The sequence below is a fragment of the Sturnira hondurensis genome, unplaced genomic scaffold (genome assembly GCF_014824575.4).
Source record: "Sturnira hondurensis isolate 20B ecotype Veracruz unplaced genomic scaffold, ASM1482457v3 Scaffold0014932, whole genome shotgun sequence".
NCBI classification, from domain to species: Eukaryota; Metazoa; Chordata; class Mammalia; order Chiroptera; family Phyllostomidae; genus Sturnira; species Sturnira hondurensis.
Window position 1 is genome coordinate 21,150 of NW_028087563.1, and position 21,459 is coordinate 42,608.

The window sequence follows — 21,459 nt, forward strand, 5'->3', positions numbered from 1 at the left end:
TGGTCTCACACTTCATGGGCAGCCATTCTATTGTCCCTTACTTTCGGCCACATCTTACCCTCTTAGTACCTACCAAAAGCTTAAGAATTGACTGATCAAATTTTTCAATATGTTGAACCAAAATATATAATAAAAATCAATATTTGATGGTGATGCAACAGATGACTGGAACGGCATGTCTACCGTGAGAGCCTTGGCAGCCCACCTCTCACTGGAAACGGGTTCCAGAGACTGTGGCATCTGTCCCCTGGGTGAATCTCAGACAGGTGCCTCCTTCTGGTCCTGGGGCCGGGGAAGACAGAAAGGGTAGGAGGGGAGTTGAGTCTGCTCCCTGGGAGCATCTGTACCTGTCAGACCCTGGGGCACGTTCAAGCTGGCAAGGACCATGTGAAAAACCCAGAGGGGCTGTGTGGTCACAGAGACTTTTCCCCAAACCCCCTTCCTCTCTTCCCCAAGGCTCCAAATTGTGTGACCCCTTTGGCTCCAAACCTGAGTCCTGCAGTTTCTGAATGAGGAACTAGGACCCTCCTGAAAGACTGGAGTCGAAGCCCACATCACACAATCACTAGCAGCACCCAAGGGTGCCCCAAGTCACCTGCCTGACTTCCTCCTTCCAGAATCACCCTTCTGTCACTCACTGTGCCCCAGGGATGACCGGACACTGTGCCTGGTTTTCTGGGCAAAACTTGGGTCACTTGATAAGGGCCTTTGGGATCCACCACCATCACCCAAATACTCAACATGGCTATGGAAATTTCAAGGGTGATAGACCACATGGAGCCGAAGGTTTGAACTTGAGAAAACTGAAACCCCCACCAACTAATGGGACACTGTTTTTGTCTCTTTAAAGGCAAATAGTTCCTCCCCTGGCTCCACCCAACCTCAGCTTCCTGTCTCAGTGGTTGGGGGTGGGAGGGGTGAACACTGTGTCCTTATAGTTACAGCAGAGGCAGCAGCTGAAAGAGCTTCATTGGGGAAAACCCGGGAACTCGTCTGCAGGTTGAACAGAAGGTGAGCCTGGCTGGGAGGGGAGTGGGGCCAGGGTGTGTGCAGGGGGTGGTTGTGGTTTAAGCATAGAGCAGGGACTGTGCCAGCTCCACAGCAGGAGGTGAATTCTGTCAGATGGTAGTTGTGGGGGTGGGGAGGGGAGTGAGGGGCTGTGTTATGAGCACACTGTCATGGATCTCATACTAAGAGGACATGTGTGTGCTGACGGGGGCCTCCTTCATGCGTTTGCTGGTGCAGCAGACAGTGATGCTGCTGCTGAGCCTTCCTTGTCCCTTGATGGGAACCTGGTGACCCCAGGGCAGGTGTTCAGGGCTGATGGCCATGTAGAGACCAGGCCGTCTAAGTGCCTCTGTTCACTGTCAAGACAATGATCCCAGGCCTTGTGGTGACCCTCTAGTGGTGGGCTATGTCCCTGGTAGCAGAGGAATCTAGGCCGCAGGGTCTGTCACTCAGCAGAGAGAAGCTAGGGCCACACCCTGTGACATGGGCAGTGAGGGGATTTTGGGGGTGGGGGGCACCACAGGGCTCTTGTGCAGAAGCAGCTCAGAGAAGCCCTCTGTTCCGCTCCCCCAGCCATCGTCCCCACAGTTCTTGGTTCTGGGAGAGAGGGGTCGACCTGCCCCCTCCCTGTCCAGCTCTGATCTGTGGGGTTTTAGAGTGTGGGGTCAGTAAGGAGCTGGACAGAGGCCGCTGTGGCTGGTGGTCAGGGGAAGGCTGTGGTCACATGGACTTTCAAATGGGCCCCTGCTCTGCCCAGTACCCCTGAGCACCGTGACCTTGGGCGAGTGTCTCAGCATATTTGAGACCATGTCCTTATTGTGTAAGTTAGAATGCAGTCCTGGCTGGGTTGCTCAGTTGTTTGGTGTGTTGTCCCCCACACCCAAAGTGTGTGGGTTCGATACCTGGTCAGGGTGCATCCCTGGTTGGGATGTGAAAGGAAGTAACCCATCCATGTTTCCCATTCATATCAATGTCTCCCTCTCTCTCCTCCCTTCTTTCCTTTCTAAAAGCAATAAATGTATCCTCAGGTGAGGATGAAATAAAGGTTAGAATACTAAAATGAGCTTCTTGCAGGCTAGTTTTGGGGAGTAAATCAGATAATGTAAAATATGTTTGCCAGGGTGCTGGGTGTATAGTATTCAGTAGTGGATATGCCACACCCAGGGTAAATTTTTAACTGTGGAAATATTTTATGTTATTTAAAGGTAATGAGAGTAATACCAGGAACTTCCATGGGTCTAGACCAAGTGTCACCAATTACCAGGTGATGCTGATCTGGTTTCACCTAGAGACTCACTGCACCTGCCCCTCCCCACAGGTTTTGAGGTGGATATTGCACATTGTTTCAGTTTATCAGTAAATATTTTGAAACCTTTGAAAAATGCTGCCACGATCAAGAAACAAATAGAATTAAAAAATACCAGTAGCAATTGGATTCTCCTGATTGTCTCATAATTTAAAATATTGTTTGAGTTGGATTCAAATAAGATTAATAAATTGAAATTATTTGATGTGTCTTAAGTTTAAATTAATATAGCAATTTCCACCTTTCCTGTTGCTTTGTGGGAAATTTCACTGGGTAAGAAAGGGGGGGTTTCTTGTCCAGTGGAATTGGGCAGTGTGTGTTCTGTAGGTTTCATCAAAGGTGTCAGGTCACCTGTTCCTCTCGTTTCAGCGTCCATGTGAATTTCTGTCTAAGGAGAGGTTTGATCAGGTTCAGGGTGGGCTGATTTTGGGTGGGAACACTTCATAGGTGCAGCTGTAAACTCCCATCAGAAGGCACATGATGTCTTGTCTGTCTGTCTGTGACACTAATTGACACTAGTGGCTGCCTTAGTCCCGTTAATGGTCACAAGTGATGACACTCAAATGCTGTAATTCCTTCTTCACGTATTGGATGGAATAATCCTGTGGAAAGAAAGCTGCCCTCAAGCTCTCTCTCATCCCCATGAGGTGCAGTCATGTGAGAGAGACAGATAAACGCCCGACTCTTCCCCTTTGTGTGTCGATGTGCAGAGCAGTGAGATGCTTTCTAGCAGATGCCCCAGGGAGAGATGGGCCACTTTTAAGAAGGCATTGCTATGACCCCATGGATTTCAATGTACTGGATGCCTTTCCATTCACTGGAATTATTATCAGTGCTCATATTACCCCATCTGGGCCCTGTTGGATTCTTAGGTCCCAGAATGGTTGAATCCTGTTGGATCCTGAAGTTGCTCTCAGTTCCTGTGATGAGATGCTAGTGAGTGGTGAGCACACCCGGGCTGTCTGGCTGACCAGGGTGTGTGGGCTCCACGCACACGGGTCCTGCCTGGCCCTGGAATCAGTGCTTTCTCCCCAGAACCCTGACCTTTGGTGGGAAATGGCCTCTGAGGGCCATTCTCCTCACTTGGTAGAGAGACTCTTCGTAGTCCTTTTCACAGCTGGTTAGTGCTTCATGGTGTGAATACATCTTAGTTTTTTCAACCCTTCATCTACTGCTGGCCTTTTGATAAGTTCTTGTTCCTGTGCTGTTACAAACACCGATGCAATAAAGAGCCTTGTTATGATTTTTCTATAATTTTTTCAGTGTATTTTATGAATGAAAGCTGAAACTTGGGATTGATAATCACGGGGAAAATGCATTTAGAGTTTGCATGATATTTCTGGTTTCTTCTCTGCAGGGTTGGACTGTGTTTCCAACCGTGCAGGGGAGGGCCTGCTGCCCCCAACCACTCCGACTGACTCTCAGCACAGGTCTTTGGTTCTGCCAGACTGGAGGTGACAAATAGCATCTCACCTCGGATATAGAGGTGTGATTTAAAATTATTTTATTTAGTTATATTACTTTTGTGTTTTGATTTATTTTTCTTTATAATGAGTGTATGTTAATGTCTTTGGATATATTCAAGGCACATTTACATTTCTTTTTCTCAGAATATTTATTTCCATCTCTTGCTCCATTTTGTCTCAAGTTGTTGAACTTTTGCTTCTGTGCTTTTCAATGTTCTTTGTGTAATAGGGAATTTCACCCCCTTTGATATATGTTGGAAACTGTTTTTTCCCAAATTTGACATTTTTGCTTAATTTGTCTCTGGCATTTCTTGTCTCACATTATGCGTCAGATTTGTATGTAATCAAACTTATTGGTCCTTTTTCTTACCTTTTGTCAATCTTAGAAATATTTTCCCTATCTCCAGGTTACAAAGAATCTGTCCATGTTGTTTCTATTATTTCCATGGGTTCGCTTTTCCATGTAAACCTGGAACGTAACTGAAATTGGGTCAAATGTCTTTTCTGTGTCTGGGCAGTTTTCTTCTTCAACTATTAATGGGATGTGTTGTCAAAACCAATTTTCATATGAATCATCCTAGTATTTCTGAAGTAAATGCCACTTAGTTATGGTGAATACTTTTCTTTAGTGTTTAATAATTGAGTTAGTATCATTACATTACTGCTCCCAAATGAGACACACCTGTAGCTTTACCTATTGGTGAAATCTTGGTTAGCATTGGGATCAATATTATACTTGATCCGCAGAAAAGACTAAACCTTTCCCTTCGTTCATGTGTGATCAGGGACAGCTCAGGGAGCACTGAGAGAGCAGAGCTGTAAGGTGTGGGCCTGCTACCCTGGGAGAGGCCTGGACCTGGTGCTCTTCTGTGGGAAAACTCTGTTGTTTCTTCCCCAGGAGTTGATCTGTGCCATCTGTCTGTTGTCATTGGGATCAGTATGACTAACTGACTAGTACAAATTTTCAGGGAGGAAGAAAGGGTTGGAATGGTCCCTACTTGTCTAAGTTGACCCCTCCCCATCTCCTTTCCCTCCTCAGGGTTTTGCAGGAACCTGCACCCAGAGCCTCTTGGACCAGCATGGCTGGCCTTCAGGACAACACTCTGCGGATCATTCTGGTGGGAAGAACTGGAAATGGAAAAAGTGCAACAGCAAACAGTATCCTGGGGGAAAGAGTATTTGATTCTAGAATTGCTCTCAAGCCTGTTACCAAGAATTGTCAGGTTTCATCACGGGACTGGAAGGGGAGGAAGCTCCTTGTTGTGGACACCCCAGGGCTCCTTGACACCAAGGAGAAACTGAACACCACCCATGAGGAAATCACTAAGAGTCTCCAGTACACCAGCCCGGGGCCTCATGCTATCATCCTGGTTGTAATGCTGGGCCACTTCACAGAGGAGGAGCAAAACATAGTTGAATGGATCAAGGTCATCTTTGGGGAGTATGTCATGAAGCACATGATTATCTTGTTCACTTTCAAAGATCGCCTGGGAAGTCAAATGCTAAGTAGCTTTATAGCAAGGGCAGAAAAGAGGCTAAAAGCCATAATCATAGAGTGTAAGTTACGCTGCTGTGCCTTCAACAATAAAAGTACAGATGAGGCTGAGAAGGAAGCTCAACTGCAGCAGCTGGTGGAGGTGATCGATGCAATGGTGGAGGACAATGGGGGGAATCACTCTTCGGATTCCATCTACAAGGCGAAACGTCCGGAAAAGGAAACCTGTGTTATCATTTAAACAGAAAAAAAAAATGGTAGAAGAGCTTATGCTTAGCAAAAAATGTGAAAACAACAAACGGAGGAAAAAGTAAAATCCCTGAAGAAAAAATATGATAAATTGAAAATACAGACAAAGCCAAAAGAAACATATTTGCAGGCATTTTCAATGACATTTGGAGTCTGCTTTCAAATATATGGCATAGGTTGTAGAAATAATGCAAATTTTATTTTTCCTTCCTAATTGACTGTTATTTGTTCATATGGCAGAAAGTATGTTCCAAAGATGGCTCTAGCGATTTCTTCTCTCCCACCTGTTTTTCTTGTACTCTGCACTGCTGCTCCTTCTGTTGGGTGATGGGGACTCTGTTTCCTGTCCTTGGAATTTCATGGATGTTGTGACTGCTTTGATGAGTAGTGGGTGGTGTGACTTCTGAAGTTAGACAGGGACAATGCTGCCTTGCTCTCTTGGGTACACACCCTTGGAACATGGCCCCTGTAACCCACGTTGCCCATCAAGAGGCCCCAGGAAGAGGACTGGAATCCTGGTCCCATCCCCTGCCTACTCTTCCATCTGTCAGTGAGACCATCTGCCAACTGTGCAAGTGTGGCCACAGGGCGGTGGGCTCTCCAGCTGCCAGCAGAGCCACCTCAGGAGAAGCTGCAGACAGCAAAGCTTGGCCATCCCCACCGCATCTTGCCCAGTTTGTTGATTCATGAGAAAAGTAAATGATGTTGTTTGAAACCACAAAGCTTTGGGCTGGTTGTTGTGCAGTGATAGCTGACCAGAGTATCTTCCCAGCTCATCCCACCGTCCCCACCTTGCAAACGTAGTTAAGGAGTGAACTAATGGGCACAATCAGGCCAGAATACACTGTGTAGAGTTCAAAAACTGAATTTAGGAAAATCAAATAAAGAACCCATGAATGCCACATGTCAGCCCCATCTGTTGGTACTCATTTTCTATGTCTATGTCTAGGAGCCCGTGGTCAGTGAAGAGCAGGCCCCTCCACAAGACGGTTATGTGGTCCACAGAGACCTGGGTGATGTTAAATCCTTATTGTTTGTCTCTGTGTTCTTGTTAAGGGACATCCTAACATGAAATGTCCCTGACTGTAACATAAAAATACATTCTGTGACAAATGTTTTTCCTTTGCCTCTGCAGATCCACACTTTGCCCCCCTCACTTTAGCTCTGTGCCCCAGGAGGCTGACCTACAGGGGTCACATTGTTACTGATCTCAGGGATTGTGCCTCAGGGGTGTTCTGTTTAAGGATGAGACATGGTGGCCCTCACAGGCATGGCTCAGTTGGTTTGTCATTGTCTCACAAGTTTGACTCCTGGTCAGGGCACAAGACTGGGTTGGGGGTTCCGTCCCTGGTCAGGTTGTGTATGAGAGACAACTGATCATTGTGCTTCTCTCACACTGATGTTTCTCTCCTTCTTTCTCCCTACATTCCCCTCTCTAAAAATAAATAAATAAAATATTAAAGTAATGAGATATGGTTGTCTCAAGGTAGATTTATTTACATGCAGCCTGTGAAGGAGATGGAGGTTTCACATCCCAAGTTCTCTAAATGGGAAGGGAGGTGGAGCCAGTGCTGATGTGCACTGACTGGTCAGTGGCATTTCAGCTTCCTCTTTGCAATGGGCTGCACTTACCTGGTGGGGCTCCTGCCAAGTGCGTCCTGCTTACAGCTGGTCTGTAAACACTGCACTGCATTTGAACATGTGGCAAGAACAGCACTGAGTAAGAGTGGCCTTAACCTGGAGGCCCTTGTCCTATCTGTGCACGTCAGCGGGATCCCTGGGTCTCTGAGTCTTGCTGGGCTCCTGCCAGTGGGAAGTGGGATCAGGAGGCTTCTTTGGGGTAGAAAAGCAAGGACAGAGTGCTTGTTCTCCTGCCTGTCTGCCTGCAAGGTCATCTCTGACCTGCTGCAACCCGAAACCTCCTGTACTGAATCCCCTTTCTGGATTCCAGCTCTCCTTCTCCCCCTCAGGGTTAGGGTGTCATCTCCTCACTGCTACCAGCAGTGTCCTTTGTCACTTTCATACCCTGTGTCCAAGCCTGTAGGAAACCCCTGCACTTCACTCTCCCCCAAGTACCTCATTAGAGGGATTGATCCATCTGAGCCATACCCACAGTTACTTCTCTGTCAGACACACCCTGATCTTTACAGTTGCATTTAAAAAAGTCCCCTCCAGTGATTTTTGACACCAGAAACATTTCTCCTGCCATCTGAACTCATCATGGTTCAAGCAAAAAACTTTGCATTCATACCTGATGAGTGTGCTAATGTATCATGTTTACTTAATTGCATGAGGATAGAAGTCAACACCCTGGGGGATTGGACCCCCTGCCCAGGGGTCTTGCTACATCAGTGGTTTGGGTCATGGGGTCTGGGTGTAGAAGGTTGTCCCTAATTTTGGGACCCCACTTGTGTGTTCTCTCTCATGGGACTGCAGTGTTGCTGTGGCATCTGAGAGCAGACAGCAAATGAGCCACCTCTGAGCTCATGAAGCCCCTGGCTGCCCTCTCAGGACCTCCTACAGAAGAAGGGGGGCATGTGAAGTTGTAAGGGTGGTCAGCAGGGGTGAAGTGTCGGTGACAGATGGGACAAGGGTCTCATCCTAGGCACTTCTTCCTAAACACTAAATCGTCACATTGTGTTGAACAGAGGAGCTGAAACAGGATGAGCTTGGTGTGACAGGTGACTGGTGGGTGAGCCCACTGCAAAGAGGGCCTCAGAGTGGAACTTCTAGGAAGGTGGGTGTGGGCAAAGACAGAGCCTTCCATGGGAGAGGCGGGGCCTGGAAACATTCCCCTGTGTCCCCTACTGTCTCTTGTGAAAGGAGACCTATTTCTTTCACCAAGGCTGGTGTCCCTTGGCCTCCCACACTCAGAGCAGGGAATCCAGTGTGTTCTCTCACTCTCAGGAGATCATGGGAAGGATGTTACCTCCACTTTATCTGAAAGCTGGACCCAGCTCTCCAATTCCCCAAATCCACCCCCTCCCCGTTCTTGTTCTCAGAATGTGTGTTCAGCTCACCCTATCACTACCGAGGAGCTGCCTCAGGGACTCAGCCTTGAGAGAGTGACCTGTTGTTGAGACCTCCTGTGTGGAGCATATGACTCAGCCCAGCTAAAGGGTCTTTACACACCCTTCAGACCTGGCAGGTGCACCACATACTTGTCTTGGAGACCAACCAAGACCAGCCTTGTAAGTAAGCTTCTTGCTCATTAAACTGCCAGCCCCCATCTGTGGAGGTCTGCTGCTGTCCAGGGTGTCTCCCAGCTCCATATGAAAGCTGGTGTCACCTTACTCTGGGGCAGTGAACTAGCTACATTAGCTTGGAAAAGAACAGCCTCATCTATGGTTATAAACAAAGAAGAAAAATGGAGTACATAAAGCAACTGTTCTAAGGTTCTCTTTAAAAAATTTTATTTAATTATTTTTCAAGTACAGTTTTCTGTCTATTACTCTCATCCCATCACTCCCCTCGTGCTCCCCCTCCCCCCATTTTCACCCTTCTCAGTTGTTGTCCATGTATTCTTTTTATATGTTCCTCTAACTCGCTCCCCTATTTCCCCTGAAATTCCCTCCCCTCTTCATTCTGGTCACTGTCAGCCTGTTCTCTATCTCAGTGTCTTTGGTTATATTTTGTTTGCTTGTTGGCTTTGTTGTTTAGCTTCCTGTTAAAGGTGAGATCATATGGTATTTGTTCCTCAACACCTGGCTTATTTCACTCGACATAATGCTTTCCAGTTCCATCCATGCTGTTGCAAAAGGTAGGAGCTCCTTTCTGCTGCATAGAATTCCATTGTGTATATGTACCATAGTTTTTTGATCCATTCATTTACTGACGGGCACCTAGGTTGCTTCCAACTCTTGGCTATTGTAAATTGTGCTGCTATGAACTTTGGGGTGCATATGTTCTTTGGGATTGGTGTTTTAGGGTTCTTAGGATACAATCCTAGCAGTAAAATTGCTGAGTCAAAAGAGAGATCCAATTTTAGTTTTCTGAGAAAATTCCACACTTTTCCAAAGTGGTTGTACCAGTCTGCAATCCCATCAACAGTGGACCAGAGTCCCCTTTTCCCCACACCCTCTCCAACATTTGTTGTTTATTGCTTTGTTTATGATAGCCATTCTCACTGGTGTAAAGTGGTATCTCATTGTGGTTTTAATTTGCATCTCTCTGATAGCAAGCGATATTGAGCATCTCTGGATCCTCTGTATGTCCTCCTTGGAGAAGTGTCTGTTCAAGTCCTTTCCCCACTTTTTAATTGGGTTAGTTGTCTTCTTAGAGTGAAGTCGCAGGAGTTCTTTGTATATTTTGAAGATGAAACCTTTGTCTGAGGTATCATTGGCAAATATGTTTTCCCATACAGTTGGTTGTCTTTTTATTTTAGTGTTGTTTTCTTTAGCTGCGCAGAAGCTTTTTATTTTGATGAGATCCCATTTGTTTATTCTTTCCTTTCTATTTCTTGCTCTAGGGGACATATCAGTAAAAATGTTGCTGCGTGAAATATCTGATATTTTCCTGCCAAAGATCTCCTCTAGGACTTTAATGGTATCACGGCTTATATTTAAGTCTTTTATCCACCGTGAATTTATTTTGGTGTATGATGTAAGTTGGTGCTCGAGTTTCATTTTTTTTGCACGTAACTGTCCAGTTCTCCCAACACCATTTGTTGAAGAGGCTATCTTTACCCCATTTTATGTTACTGCACACTTTGTCGAATATTAATTGACTATAGAGAGTTGGGTTTGTTTCTGGGTTTTGTGTTCTGTTCCATTGGTCTACGTGCCTGTTTTTATGCCAGTACCAGGCTGTTTTGATTACAGTGGCCTTGTCATACAGTTTGATATCAGGTATTGTGATCCCTCCTACTTAGTTCTTCTTTCTCAACATTGCAGCTGCTATTCGGGGTCGTTTATGGTTCCCTACAAATTTTTGAAGTGTTTTCTCTATGTCTGTGAAATATGCCATGGGTCCTTTAATAGGTATTGCATTGAATCTGTAAATTGCTTTGGGTAGTATGGACATTTTGATGATGTTAATTCTTCCAAATCATGAACACGGTATAGGTTTCCATTAGTTTGCGTCTTCCTTGATTTCTTTCTTCAGTATTGTGTAGTTTTCTGCATACAGGTGTTTTACCTCCTTGGTTAGGTTTATTCCTAGGTATTTTATTTTTGTTTTTGCTATATCGAATGGAATTTTTCTTCATTTCTGCTTCTGCTGATTCATTGTTAGTATACAAAAATGCCTTTGATTTCTGGATATTGACTTTGTATCCTGCTGTTTTGCCAAATTCATTTATTAGTTCCAGCAGTTTTTTGGTAGAGTTTATAGGATTTTCCATGTACACTATCATGTCATCTGCAAACAATGACAGTTTTGTTTCCTCCTTTCCGATTTGAATGCCTTTTATTTCCTTTTCTTGCCTAATCGCTGAGTCTAAAACTTCCAATACTATATTAAATAGAAGTGGTGAAAGTGGACAACCTTGTCTTGTTCCTGATCTTAGTGGAAAAGCTTTTAGTTTTTGCCCATTGAGTATGATGTTGGTTGTAGGTCTTTCATATATGGCCTTTATTATATTGAGGAATGCTCCCTCTATTCCCACTTTGCTGAGTACCTCTATCATAAATGGGTGTTGTACCTTATCAAAACCTTTCCCCGCATCTATTGATATAATAGACAAAATCCATGTGGTTTATGTGGTGTATTACATAAACTGATTACATAAAACCCTTTTGTTTATGTAGTGTACATTTACTGATTTGCGGATATTGAACCATCCTTCCATCCCTGGGATGAATCCCACTTGGTTGTGGTGTATGACCTTTTGATGTATTGTTGGATGCGATTTGCCAATATTTTGTTGAGGATTTCAGCATCTATGTTCATCAGCGATATTGGCCTGAAGTTTTCTTTCTTTGTTTTGTCTCTATCTGGTTTTGGAATTAGGATGATGCTGGCTTCATGAAAAGAGTTTGGGAGTTTCCCACAATTTTGAATTTTTTTTGGAATAGTCTGTGAAGAATAGGGGTCAGCTCTTCCTTAAATGCTTTGTAGAATTCTCCTGTGAAACCATTTGGTCCAGGGCTTTTGTGTGATGGGAGTTTTTTGATTACTGCTTCAATTTCATCTGCTGTTATTGGGCTGTTCAGCCTTTCTACTTCTTCTTCATTGAGTTTTGGAAGATTATATTTTTCTAGAAATTTGTCCAGTTCACCTAGGTTTTCAAATTTCTTGGCACACAGTTCTTTATAGTAATTTCTTACAATCCCTCCTATTTCTATGGTATAGGTTGTAATTTCTCTGCTTCCATTTCTTATTGTGTTTATTTGTGTCCTCTTTCTTCCTTTCTTAATGAACCTACTTAAAGGCTTGTCTATTTTGTTTCTCTTTTCAACAAACCAACTCTTGGATTCATTGATCCTTAGAATTGTGCTTTTAGTCTCTATGTCATTTAATTCTGCTCTGATCTTCGTTATTTCCTTTCTTCTACTTGCTCTGGGCTGTCTTTGTTTTTGTTCTTCGAGTTCTTGCAGGCATCGGGTTAGGTTGTTTGCTTGAAATGTTTCTATTTTCTATAGGTAAGCCTGTATTGCTATGAACTTTCCTCTCAGGACTGCCTTGGCCATGTCCCATATGTTTTGGGTTGTTGTGAGTTTATTTTCATTTGTTTCCAGAAACTTTTTGATTTCTCCCCTATGTCAATCTTGACCCATTCAGTGTTTAATAGCATACCATTCAGTCTCCATGATTTTGGATGTTTTGGTTTTTTTCCTCTGGGGTTGGTTTCTAATTTCAATCCCTTGTGGTCAGAGAAAATGCTTGGTATGGTTTCAATTTTCTTGAATTTGTTGAGGCTCGTTTTGTGTCCTATCATGTGGTCTACCTTTGAGAATGTTCCATGTGCATTTGAAAAGAATGTGTATTTAACGTCTTTGGGTTGAAGGGCTCTCTATATATCAGACAAGCCCATTTCCTCTAGGGTGTTGTTTAGTGCAGCTATATCACTATATCACACTGTTGACATTGTGTTTGGAAGATCTGTCCATTTTTGACAGTGGGGTGTTAAAATCCCCTACTATACTTGTGTTGCTGTCAATATCTTTCTTGAAGTCCTCTAGAATTTTTCTTATATATTCGGGTGCTCCTATGTTGGGTGCATATATATTTACGATGTTAATGTGTTCTTGGTGGATTCTTCCCTTGAGTATTATGAAGTGACCTTCTGGGTCTCTCTTTATGGCCCTTTTTTTTGTAATCTATTTTTTCTGATACTAGAATTGCTACCCTGGCTTCTTTTTCTTGACCATTTGCTTGGAAAATTTGTTTCCAGCCTTTCACTTTTAGTCTGTGGTCATCTTTTGTCCTGAGGTGGGTCTCCTGTAGGCAGCATATGTGTGCATCATGCTTTCTTATTCGTTCAGCTATTCTATGTCTTTTAATTGGTGCATTTAATCCATTTACATTTAAGGTTATTATTGATAGGTACTTATTCATAGCCATTTTTGTACCAGAGTTCCTCACTGTCTCTCTCTTTTCCTTCTTTTCCTTAAAGCAGTCCTTTTAGTATTTCTTGTAGAGCTGGTCTGGTGGAGGCATATTCTTTTAGACTTCTTTTGTCTTGGAAGCTCTTTATTTGGCCTTTTATCTTGACTGAGAGCTTTGCTGGGTAAAGTAGCCTCGGTTGTAGGCCTCTGGTTCTCATTACTCAAAATATTTCTTGCCATTCTCTTCTTGCTTGGAGTGTTTCCATGGAGAAGTCAGTAGCTAACCTTATTGGGGCTCCCTTGTGTGATACTTGTTTTTTCTCCCTTGCTGTCTTTAAGATTCTCTCTTTGTCTGGGAATTTTCCCATTTTAATGATGATGTGTCTTGAAGTGGGCCTCTTTGGGTTCCTCTTGAATGGGACTCTCTGTGACTCCTGGATTCGTGTAACTTTTTCTCTCATCAAATTAGGAAAATTTTCCACCATTATACTTTCAAATAGGTTTTCCATCCTTTGTTCTTCTTCTCATTCTGGTATTCCTATTATTTGGATATTATTACGTTTCATATTGTTGTGCATTTCTCTTGACCCCTCTTCATTCTTTTTGAGCCTCTTTTCCTTTTCTTGCACTTTCTGGGAGATTCTTTCTTTTTTAAAAAATATATTTAATTGATTACACCATTACAGTTGTTCTATTCCTCCCTTCATTCCCTCCCCCCACCGCACACTCCCTCCCCCACCATTCTCCCCACCTTAGTTTATAACCACGTGTCTCAAGTTCTTTAGATTCTATATTTCCCCCACTATTCTTGCCCTCCCCCCTATTTTCTACCTACTCTCTATGCTATTTTCTGTGCCTTCTCCCCCCTTCTCCCCCTCCCACTCCCCTGTTGCTAACCCTCCATGTGTTCTTCATTTCTATGGTTCCACTCCTGATCTAGCTGTCCTCTTGGTTTGCTTTTGTTTTAGGTGTGGTTTTAATAACTGTGAGTTTGCTGTCCTTTCACTGTTCATATTGTTTATCTTCTTTTCCTTAGATAAGTCCCTTTAGCATTTCATATAGTAAGGGCTTGGTGATGATGAACTCCTTGAATTTGACCTTATCTGAGAAGCACTTTATCTGCCTTTCCATTCTAAATGAAAGCTTTGCTGGATAAAGCAATCTTGGCTGTAGGTCTTTGGATTTCATGCCTTGGAATACTTCTTTCCAGCCCCTTCTTGTCTGTAGGTCTCTTTTGAGAAATCCCCTGACAGTCTGATGGGTACTCCTTTGTAGGTGACTGTCCCCTTATCCCTTGATGCTTCTAGGATTCTCTCCTTCAATTTGGTCTTGGCTAATGTAATTATGATGTGCCTTGGTGTGTTCCTTCTTGGGTCCAACTTCTTTGGGACTCTCTGAGCTTCCTGGATTTCCTGGAAGTCTATTTCCTTTGCCAGACTGGGGAAGTTCTCCTTTATTATTTGTTCAAATAAGTTTTCCACTCGTGGCTGTTTCTTTCCCCCTTCTGGTACCCTTATAATCCGGATGTTGGAACATTTAAAGATGTCTTGGAGGTTGCTAATCCTCTCCTCATTTGTTTGAATTGTCATTTCTTCATTCCTTTCTGGTTGGATGTTTCGTTCTTCCTTCTGGTCCATTCCATTGATTTGAGTCCCAGTTCCCTTTCCATCGCTATTGGTTTCCTGGACATCTCCCTTCATTTCAATTAGTTTAGCCTTCATATGTTCCTCTAATTTGTGACTATGTTCCTCTAATTTGTGACTATAATCTACCAGTTCTGTGAGCATCCTGATAAATAGTGTGTAGAATTGTGCTTCTGAGAGGCTGGCAATTTCTCGGTCACTTAGAGTTATTGGCTCTGGGACTTTGAGTTCTTCTTGCACCATCTTTTGTGCTGTTTGTGCCTATTCCATAGCAGGATCGGAGCCCTAAGGTGTTCACTAGGGCAGGGCAACTAAGTCGCTGGGTTGTGACGCCGTATGTGGGGGCGGGATCCAAGAAAGACTATGGTGTCCTGTCTGCCACCTACCATCCTCACCAGTGCCGCAGAGCAACTAAGCCGCTGGGTTGTGATGCTGTATGTGGGGGCGGGGTCAAAGAGGGAGTATGGCCTCCTGTCTGCCGTCTGCTGTCTCGGCCCTCACCGGTGCCCCAGCTGCTGCCATCACCAGTCCCACGCGTTTCGTCCCACTGCACGCGAGTGTGCCAGCGCCGTCAGCCCTCGCCCCCTGGGGCCTGCGTGGTCTGTCTCACTGTGCGCGAAAGTGCGACCTCGGTCAGTCTGCCCCGCACTCCAACTGGTTCCGGCTGCCTGCGCGCTTGGGTCCTTGGGTCGGGGGACCTGTCCTGCCCGACCCTGCTCGCTGCTGGCTCCACCCCTATTACCGTCCCTGTTGAACGGTTAGATGTAGTTGGACTTCCGTATAATTCAATTTTCTGTCCTTTGGTTGTGTCTTTGTTTCTCCAAACCTTTGTTGTATTCAAACTTGGTTGTGGGAGAAGGCACAGTGTTTCCACCTATGCCTCCATCTTGGCAGAAGTCCTCTGGGAGATTCTTTCTACCGTGTCCTCCAACTCGCTGATCCAATCTTCTGCCTCTTCAATCCTGGTTTTCATTCCTTCTGCTGTGTTCTTCAGTTCCAAAATTGTATTCTTCATTTCCTCTTGGCCTTTGCTGATAGTTTCTATTTCCTTTCCATGTTGATATAGTTTGCGGAGAGCTCATTGCATCTCCCCTCTTGTTTCTGGTAGCTCATTGTCAGCTCTTTGAATTTCCTGATAACTAGTGCTTTGAATTCAATATCTGATAGCTGACTTGCCTCTCTTTCATCTGACATTCTTTCTGAGATTTCCACCTTTTCTTTCATTTGGGCATTGTTTCTTTGTCTTCTCATTTTTTATGAGACTTTCTTGTCAGCCTCAGCTTCTTAAATTGATCTGTTCTGACTCCCTGGGTTTATAGTGTGAACTTCTGTGGTAGAATACCTGTGAAATTTAGTAGTGCAGTCTCCTGCAGATATCTTGGTGTTCTCTGCTTCCACCTACTCCTTTCTTTATTGTGCATGTGTGATCAGTTTTAGGGGGAGGCAAAATGGTTTATGACAGCAGGAGAGTACCTTATGATATTTACAATCACAGCCGGTAGAGAAGAGATGGAAGATCTTTAGGCTCTATATAGTGTTAACTGTAATCTCCAACCCAATTTGCCACTTTTAAGAAAGGATAGACCAAAGATAAGTCTCTTGTTGGGGAGGGAAGGCTTGTGAGTTGGATCTAGAAAGCAGTGAGGTTGCGGGTGGTCAGATTTTGAGGTCAGGTGAGAGTAAAGAATAGTAAATAGGCATAGCATGTGAGCTAGTAGAGTTAATCACTACAGTAATAGAATTCAGGAACCTGTAAAGTGGGCTAAGACCCGAGAGATGTGTTGTGAAGTATTTACAGTGGTATAGAAAGGAACAAACAAACAAACACACAAACACAAAAAAAGGGCAGAAGAAGTGAGGAAAAAGCAATAAGTTTGGAATGAAAGGAAGAAGGACTAAAACAGGAAAAGAAAGGAGAGGAACAAAGTACTGAAAGATACAGCAACAATAAAATTAAAAATATATATGATTACTGAAAAAAAGTTTAAAAATGTACAAAAAAAAAAAAAGTAAAAATACCCCAAACCCTCCCTTGTTGGTTTGAAACTGTCCAATCCGGTTTTTGTGGTTTTGGCAGGACTTCTCTGTGGGCTGGTTTGTAGGTGCAGGCGCACTCCCTGGCGCCAGCCAGGCTACCAGACTAGGGTGCAGGCGCCCGCCCACCCGACAGGCTGCCTGGGTCCCATGGGATCTGGTAGTGGTCCTTCCCAGTCCTGTGGCTGGGTGAGAAGCAAGTCAAGCTGCCTTCACAGGAGAACACCTCAGTTCACTTTCCAATAAAAACGACTCCAGAAAGCCTGCCTCTTAGCCCAGCCCAGCCCATTCCCCAACCCGACCGGTTAGGACAATGCTCCTCTCAAATTTCCTGGGCTGGCGGGTTGGAGGGATGGCGACCACAGAGATCGCAACTGAACTCGGCCCCCTGTCCTTGCCACTCTCCCTGAAAACCTAGGCAGACAGGTCTCTGCCACCCAGCCCTGCCTAGATGGGGAGGGATGGAGCCAGCTCTCTTCCAAGGACCCCGCAGCCGGCCCAAGGCTCCCCTGGGTGCCGGGCTCCCAATGATTCCTCCATGGCACTGGCCACAGATGGAAGCCTCTACACCCCTAATGCAGAGGCAGCTGTGGCTCCAAGGCATTACCGGTTGGCCGAGGGCAGCTAGCCCTGCCCCTGCGGCTCTTGTCTTTACCCACAGGTGCCGGGCTCCCGATGAGTCCTCTGTGGCAGACACCCCGACGTTGGCCGTAGATGGAAGCCTCTGGGCCCTGAAAGCTGTGGCAGCAGCAGCTCCAAGGCCGCTAGGCGCTGGCCGAGGGCTGCTGGTCCCGCCGCTGCTGCTTTTGACTTTACTCTGGGGTGCCTGGCTCCTGATGAGTCCTCTGTGGCAGATGCCCCTGTCGCTGGGCACAGACGGAAGCCTCTGGGCCCCAACCACTGCGGCAGCCGTATCTCCGAGGTCTTTATCAGCTGGCTGGCTGTCTTCGTCCTTACTCACATCCCTGATACCCCACCGACCTGTAGCTGTCTGGTCCGTCACTATCTCTGGTCTCTTATTTTCATAAATGCTGGGGAATTGTTGGTTGGGGAATTGATTGTGCTATTCCTCAGCAGATCTGCCAGGATTTTCTCCCAGGTGTATGAGAACTGGAGTGGTTCCCTCCTACTCCGCTGCCATTTTCTTCAGATCTCAATAAATTGTTCTTATAAGAAAACCAAGTCCAGGCAGGTACTTACCTATGCTGAGGTGGAGGCTATGATTGGGTGTTCGAGGTGGTTTAATCAGTGCTTGTTTTATAATTATTCCTAATTTAGTATGAATATGTTTTATTTACTTTTCTGTCTGTGCAGTGTATTTCACACTAAACCCTGTTATATGACATACCCTGTTATATGACTGCAAGTCACCTGGCTCTGGAGGGGTCATGTGCCTTTCATTTGGCTCAGGACCATAGCCTAAATGTCATTGCTAGCACACTTTCACAGCTCAAATTCTAGGATTCAAAAAAATTTCAGGATTTTCTAGGATTTCTAGGAATCCAGCATTCACAGGACAGCCAACTTATATTAGTACTGAAACCAGGTCATTTTCCCGCCCTGCACAAGAGTCCTTCTGCTGGGCAAATCAAGTCTCAAAATATCATATGGTTTTATTTAGAGAGATATTGCAAGAATAAACTATTCATCAATGTACATTTATTCTCAAAATGCAGTTTTCAACATTGGAATCACTGCCCTCTATCACAAGCTAAGGAGTATAAATGTTTTTCCTACTATGATAGTGGAAATGAGAAAGACAAAGGAGAGAAGTCCATATATCTCTGTTCTTTAGGGGCCATTCATGGGGGAATAAATATGAAGTAGAAGGTATTTTTCAGATTGCATTGAAAAAATGTAATATTGCCTTATAAAAAATAGTAATGGTAAGCACACAATATTATGATAATAAGACCCAGCATTTACTGAAACCTTATGGCTTTCCTCTCTCTATGTCCAAGTTAACGTGTTCACCGTGGGCCCCTACTGTAGATCTGCCTTATGAGAAGTCAGAGAAGACCAGCAATTTGGTTGCCCCCATCATACAGCACATAGAAGTCCGTTCAATACAGCACCTGAAAGCAGGCATGGGGCTCAGCTGAACACGACAGGTGGGGAGATCAGCACATTCCACTGTGAGCCTCACACCAGGGTTTGCCTGCCTGTTCACAGATGCAGTTGAAGTGTGTGTGTGCACACTGCCAGCAAATGTACACATGCTAATGAATATAGGGCACACTTGATGTGTACCATTTAAAAAATGCTAAACCAAAATATTTGCAATTTTGGTAAGGATTAATATAAAGAATAGTTTCTTTACTTCAATTTTTATCATGGTCATGCTATGCTTTTGGCATTGATTCATTTTGATGGTTTGAGAAACTTAGGTTAACTTTATATGAATTTAGAAGTGGCTTTATATCAATATAATGATATTTTCAGTTATTTATGAAATTTTAATTTATTCTCATTATGTTTTAGAAAGGTGTTTTATCTCATGGACACATAACTCAATTTCTCCTACAGGGATTTTAGAACAACTTGAAGAAGATAAGCCAGATTTTGTCTCTTTTTTCTCCTTTCTCTCCTCATAAACCATAATGAGGTGTGCATAAATAAGTAAAATGTGTAATTAATTCAAGTGCATTTTTACTGGGGCTTAAATTTTGGACTGATGCGAGGGGTGATTAAGAAGAGAGCATGACTGACTGTCTGCTTGTCAATGTCTGTTAAATAAGATGGGGACCACAAATGACAGTCATCACTTCTTAGAGTGACTTCCTCTCCTATTCTGATTAAATGCTTCTAAATATGTCAGTATTTACAAGAACAAAATAATATATTTTTTGTTACTAAGACTTTGTGTTCTTACTGAATTTACCTGGTGATGTGTTATTAGTCATTTTCTTGGTAAATAATTTTAATGTCTTTTCCTTTATATAATGTCTTCTACATCAAATATATAAATATCCAGTTATCTTTTTTCCTACAGAAATGATGAATATAGCAAATCTAATATTCACATTTTTACCATGTGCTAATTAAATGCTTACGTTAACATTTTATCTAATAAAATTAGCTTTAGTTGGTATTTTGTTTTGACTTCTGATACTTACATTTGTTGATACAAAAACACAATATTTTTAAAAGTATACTTAAACATTCTTTGTCACATATTGTTTTGTCAATGTCACTCCGTCTTATACCTGGGGTGTGAGTCAAACACACACTCTTCTTGCACCCCCCACAGAGCAGACAGACATTCTGTGTCCACAGGGCCCTGTGAGCTGGGACCTATGGCTACAGGAAAGCATCTGTGCCAAAGACCCACCCAAGTCAGCACCCACGTCCAGACACGTGTTGTCTTCTAGTCTGCTTCCACCAGGCCACATCTATTTAGAGCTTAATTACATTGGCAGACACAATTTAAATAATTTTAGTCTCCACCATATCATTATTTCTCTCTGGACAAGTTTTTTGTTAAAAATAAAGGGCAAGGAGATAACGTCAACAGTTAAACAACAATCTTTCTTCCTCTCTTCTCCTCTCCCTCTCTCTATCTTTCTCTCTCTCCCTCTTTCTCTTTCCTTCCCTCCTCCCTCTCTTCCTTCCTTAAATTATCTTTCTTTTTTTTTTAAATTTTATTTATTTATTTTTAGAAGAGAAGGGAAGGATAGAGGGAGAGAAATATCAGTGTATGGTTGCCTCTGCCGGGGACATACAATGTATCGTGTGTCCCCTGCCAGGAACTGGCCTGCAACCCAGGCATGTGCCCTGACTGGGAATCGAACTGCGACCCTCTGGTTCACAGGCCAGCTCTCAATCCACTGAGCTACACCAGCCAGGTTAAATTATCTTTCTTAAAACCCTAGTTTTTTAATGACAGCTCACTGAGTATTTTCATGAGCAATGCCTATGTGATGAGAATTTAAATCAAACAAAGTGACAGCTAGACAAGTACATTTGATGCTTATATGTTGTTGTTTCAGTGCAAATATAATTTAACATATAGACATTTCAAGGCTCTTGTTTCCTGGATTAATGTAGTTAGTACACCAAGCTGTAGACTAGGGGGTGCACTTTGGAATTAAACAATCTTGACTTTCACTACTGGTTCAGTCACTTAGCAGCTGAGTGAAACCACAATGTAACACCAGTACAAACACTCCAGAATAGATAAAATTGAAAGGACTACAGATACTTATGTTGATGAAGAATTCCTATATACCAGTGGTGGGAGTATAAATTATAGTCACTTTGGAAAATAGTAAATCATTACCTATAAACATCAAACATATGTGTACTCTACAGCTCAGACATATATCCAAACAAAATTCATGCACATATTCACCCATACATGTACAAAATTATCTGTAGCAGCATTATTTGTAATAACACAAAGGAACAACCAAATAAGCATTTACCAACAGAAGAATAGCTAAGCAAATTAGTTATTCATGCAATTGAGTACATAAAATGCAGTGTTATTTTAGTCATTAGATTCCACATGTGAGTGAAATCATGTTGTATTTGTCTTTCTATGACTAGCTTATATTACTTAGCATAATACTTTCCAGGCCCATCCATGCTGTCACAAAAGGTAAGATTTCTTTCTTTTTATGGCTAAGTAATATTGCACTCATCTACTGACGGGTTCTTGGGCTGCTCCCAAATTTTGAGTGAAAAAGATTTAGTAATTAAGCAAAAAATAAATAAATAAAAAGACTCGTAGACACAGACAACAGTATGGGGATTACCAGAGGGAAAAGGG

The 21,459-nt window shown here is 43.5% G+C and overlaps 1 protein-coding gene across 1 annotated transcript; it reads left to right on the top strand.

The window, feature by feature from the left end:
* The first annotated feature begins 817 nt into the window (after nt 1-817).
* Nucleotides 818-6,243, top strand: LOC118999570 (GTPase IMAP family member 7-like). Its single transcript, XM_037064201.1, has 3 exons — nt 818-1,011; nt 3,672-3,800; nt 4,820-6,243. Exon 3 carries the CDS (start codon nt 4,860-4,862, stop codon nt 5,514-5,516), a length of 657 nt encoding a protein of 218 aa, XP_036920096.1. The 5' UTR covers nt 818-1,011; nt 3,672-3,800; nt 4,820-4,859; the 3' UTR covers nt 5,517-6,243.
* The last annotated feature ends 15,216 nt before the right edge of the window (nt 6,244-21,459 follow it).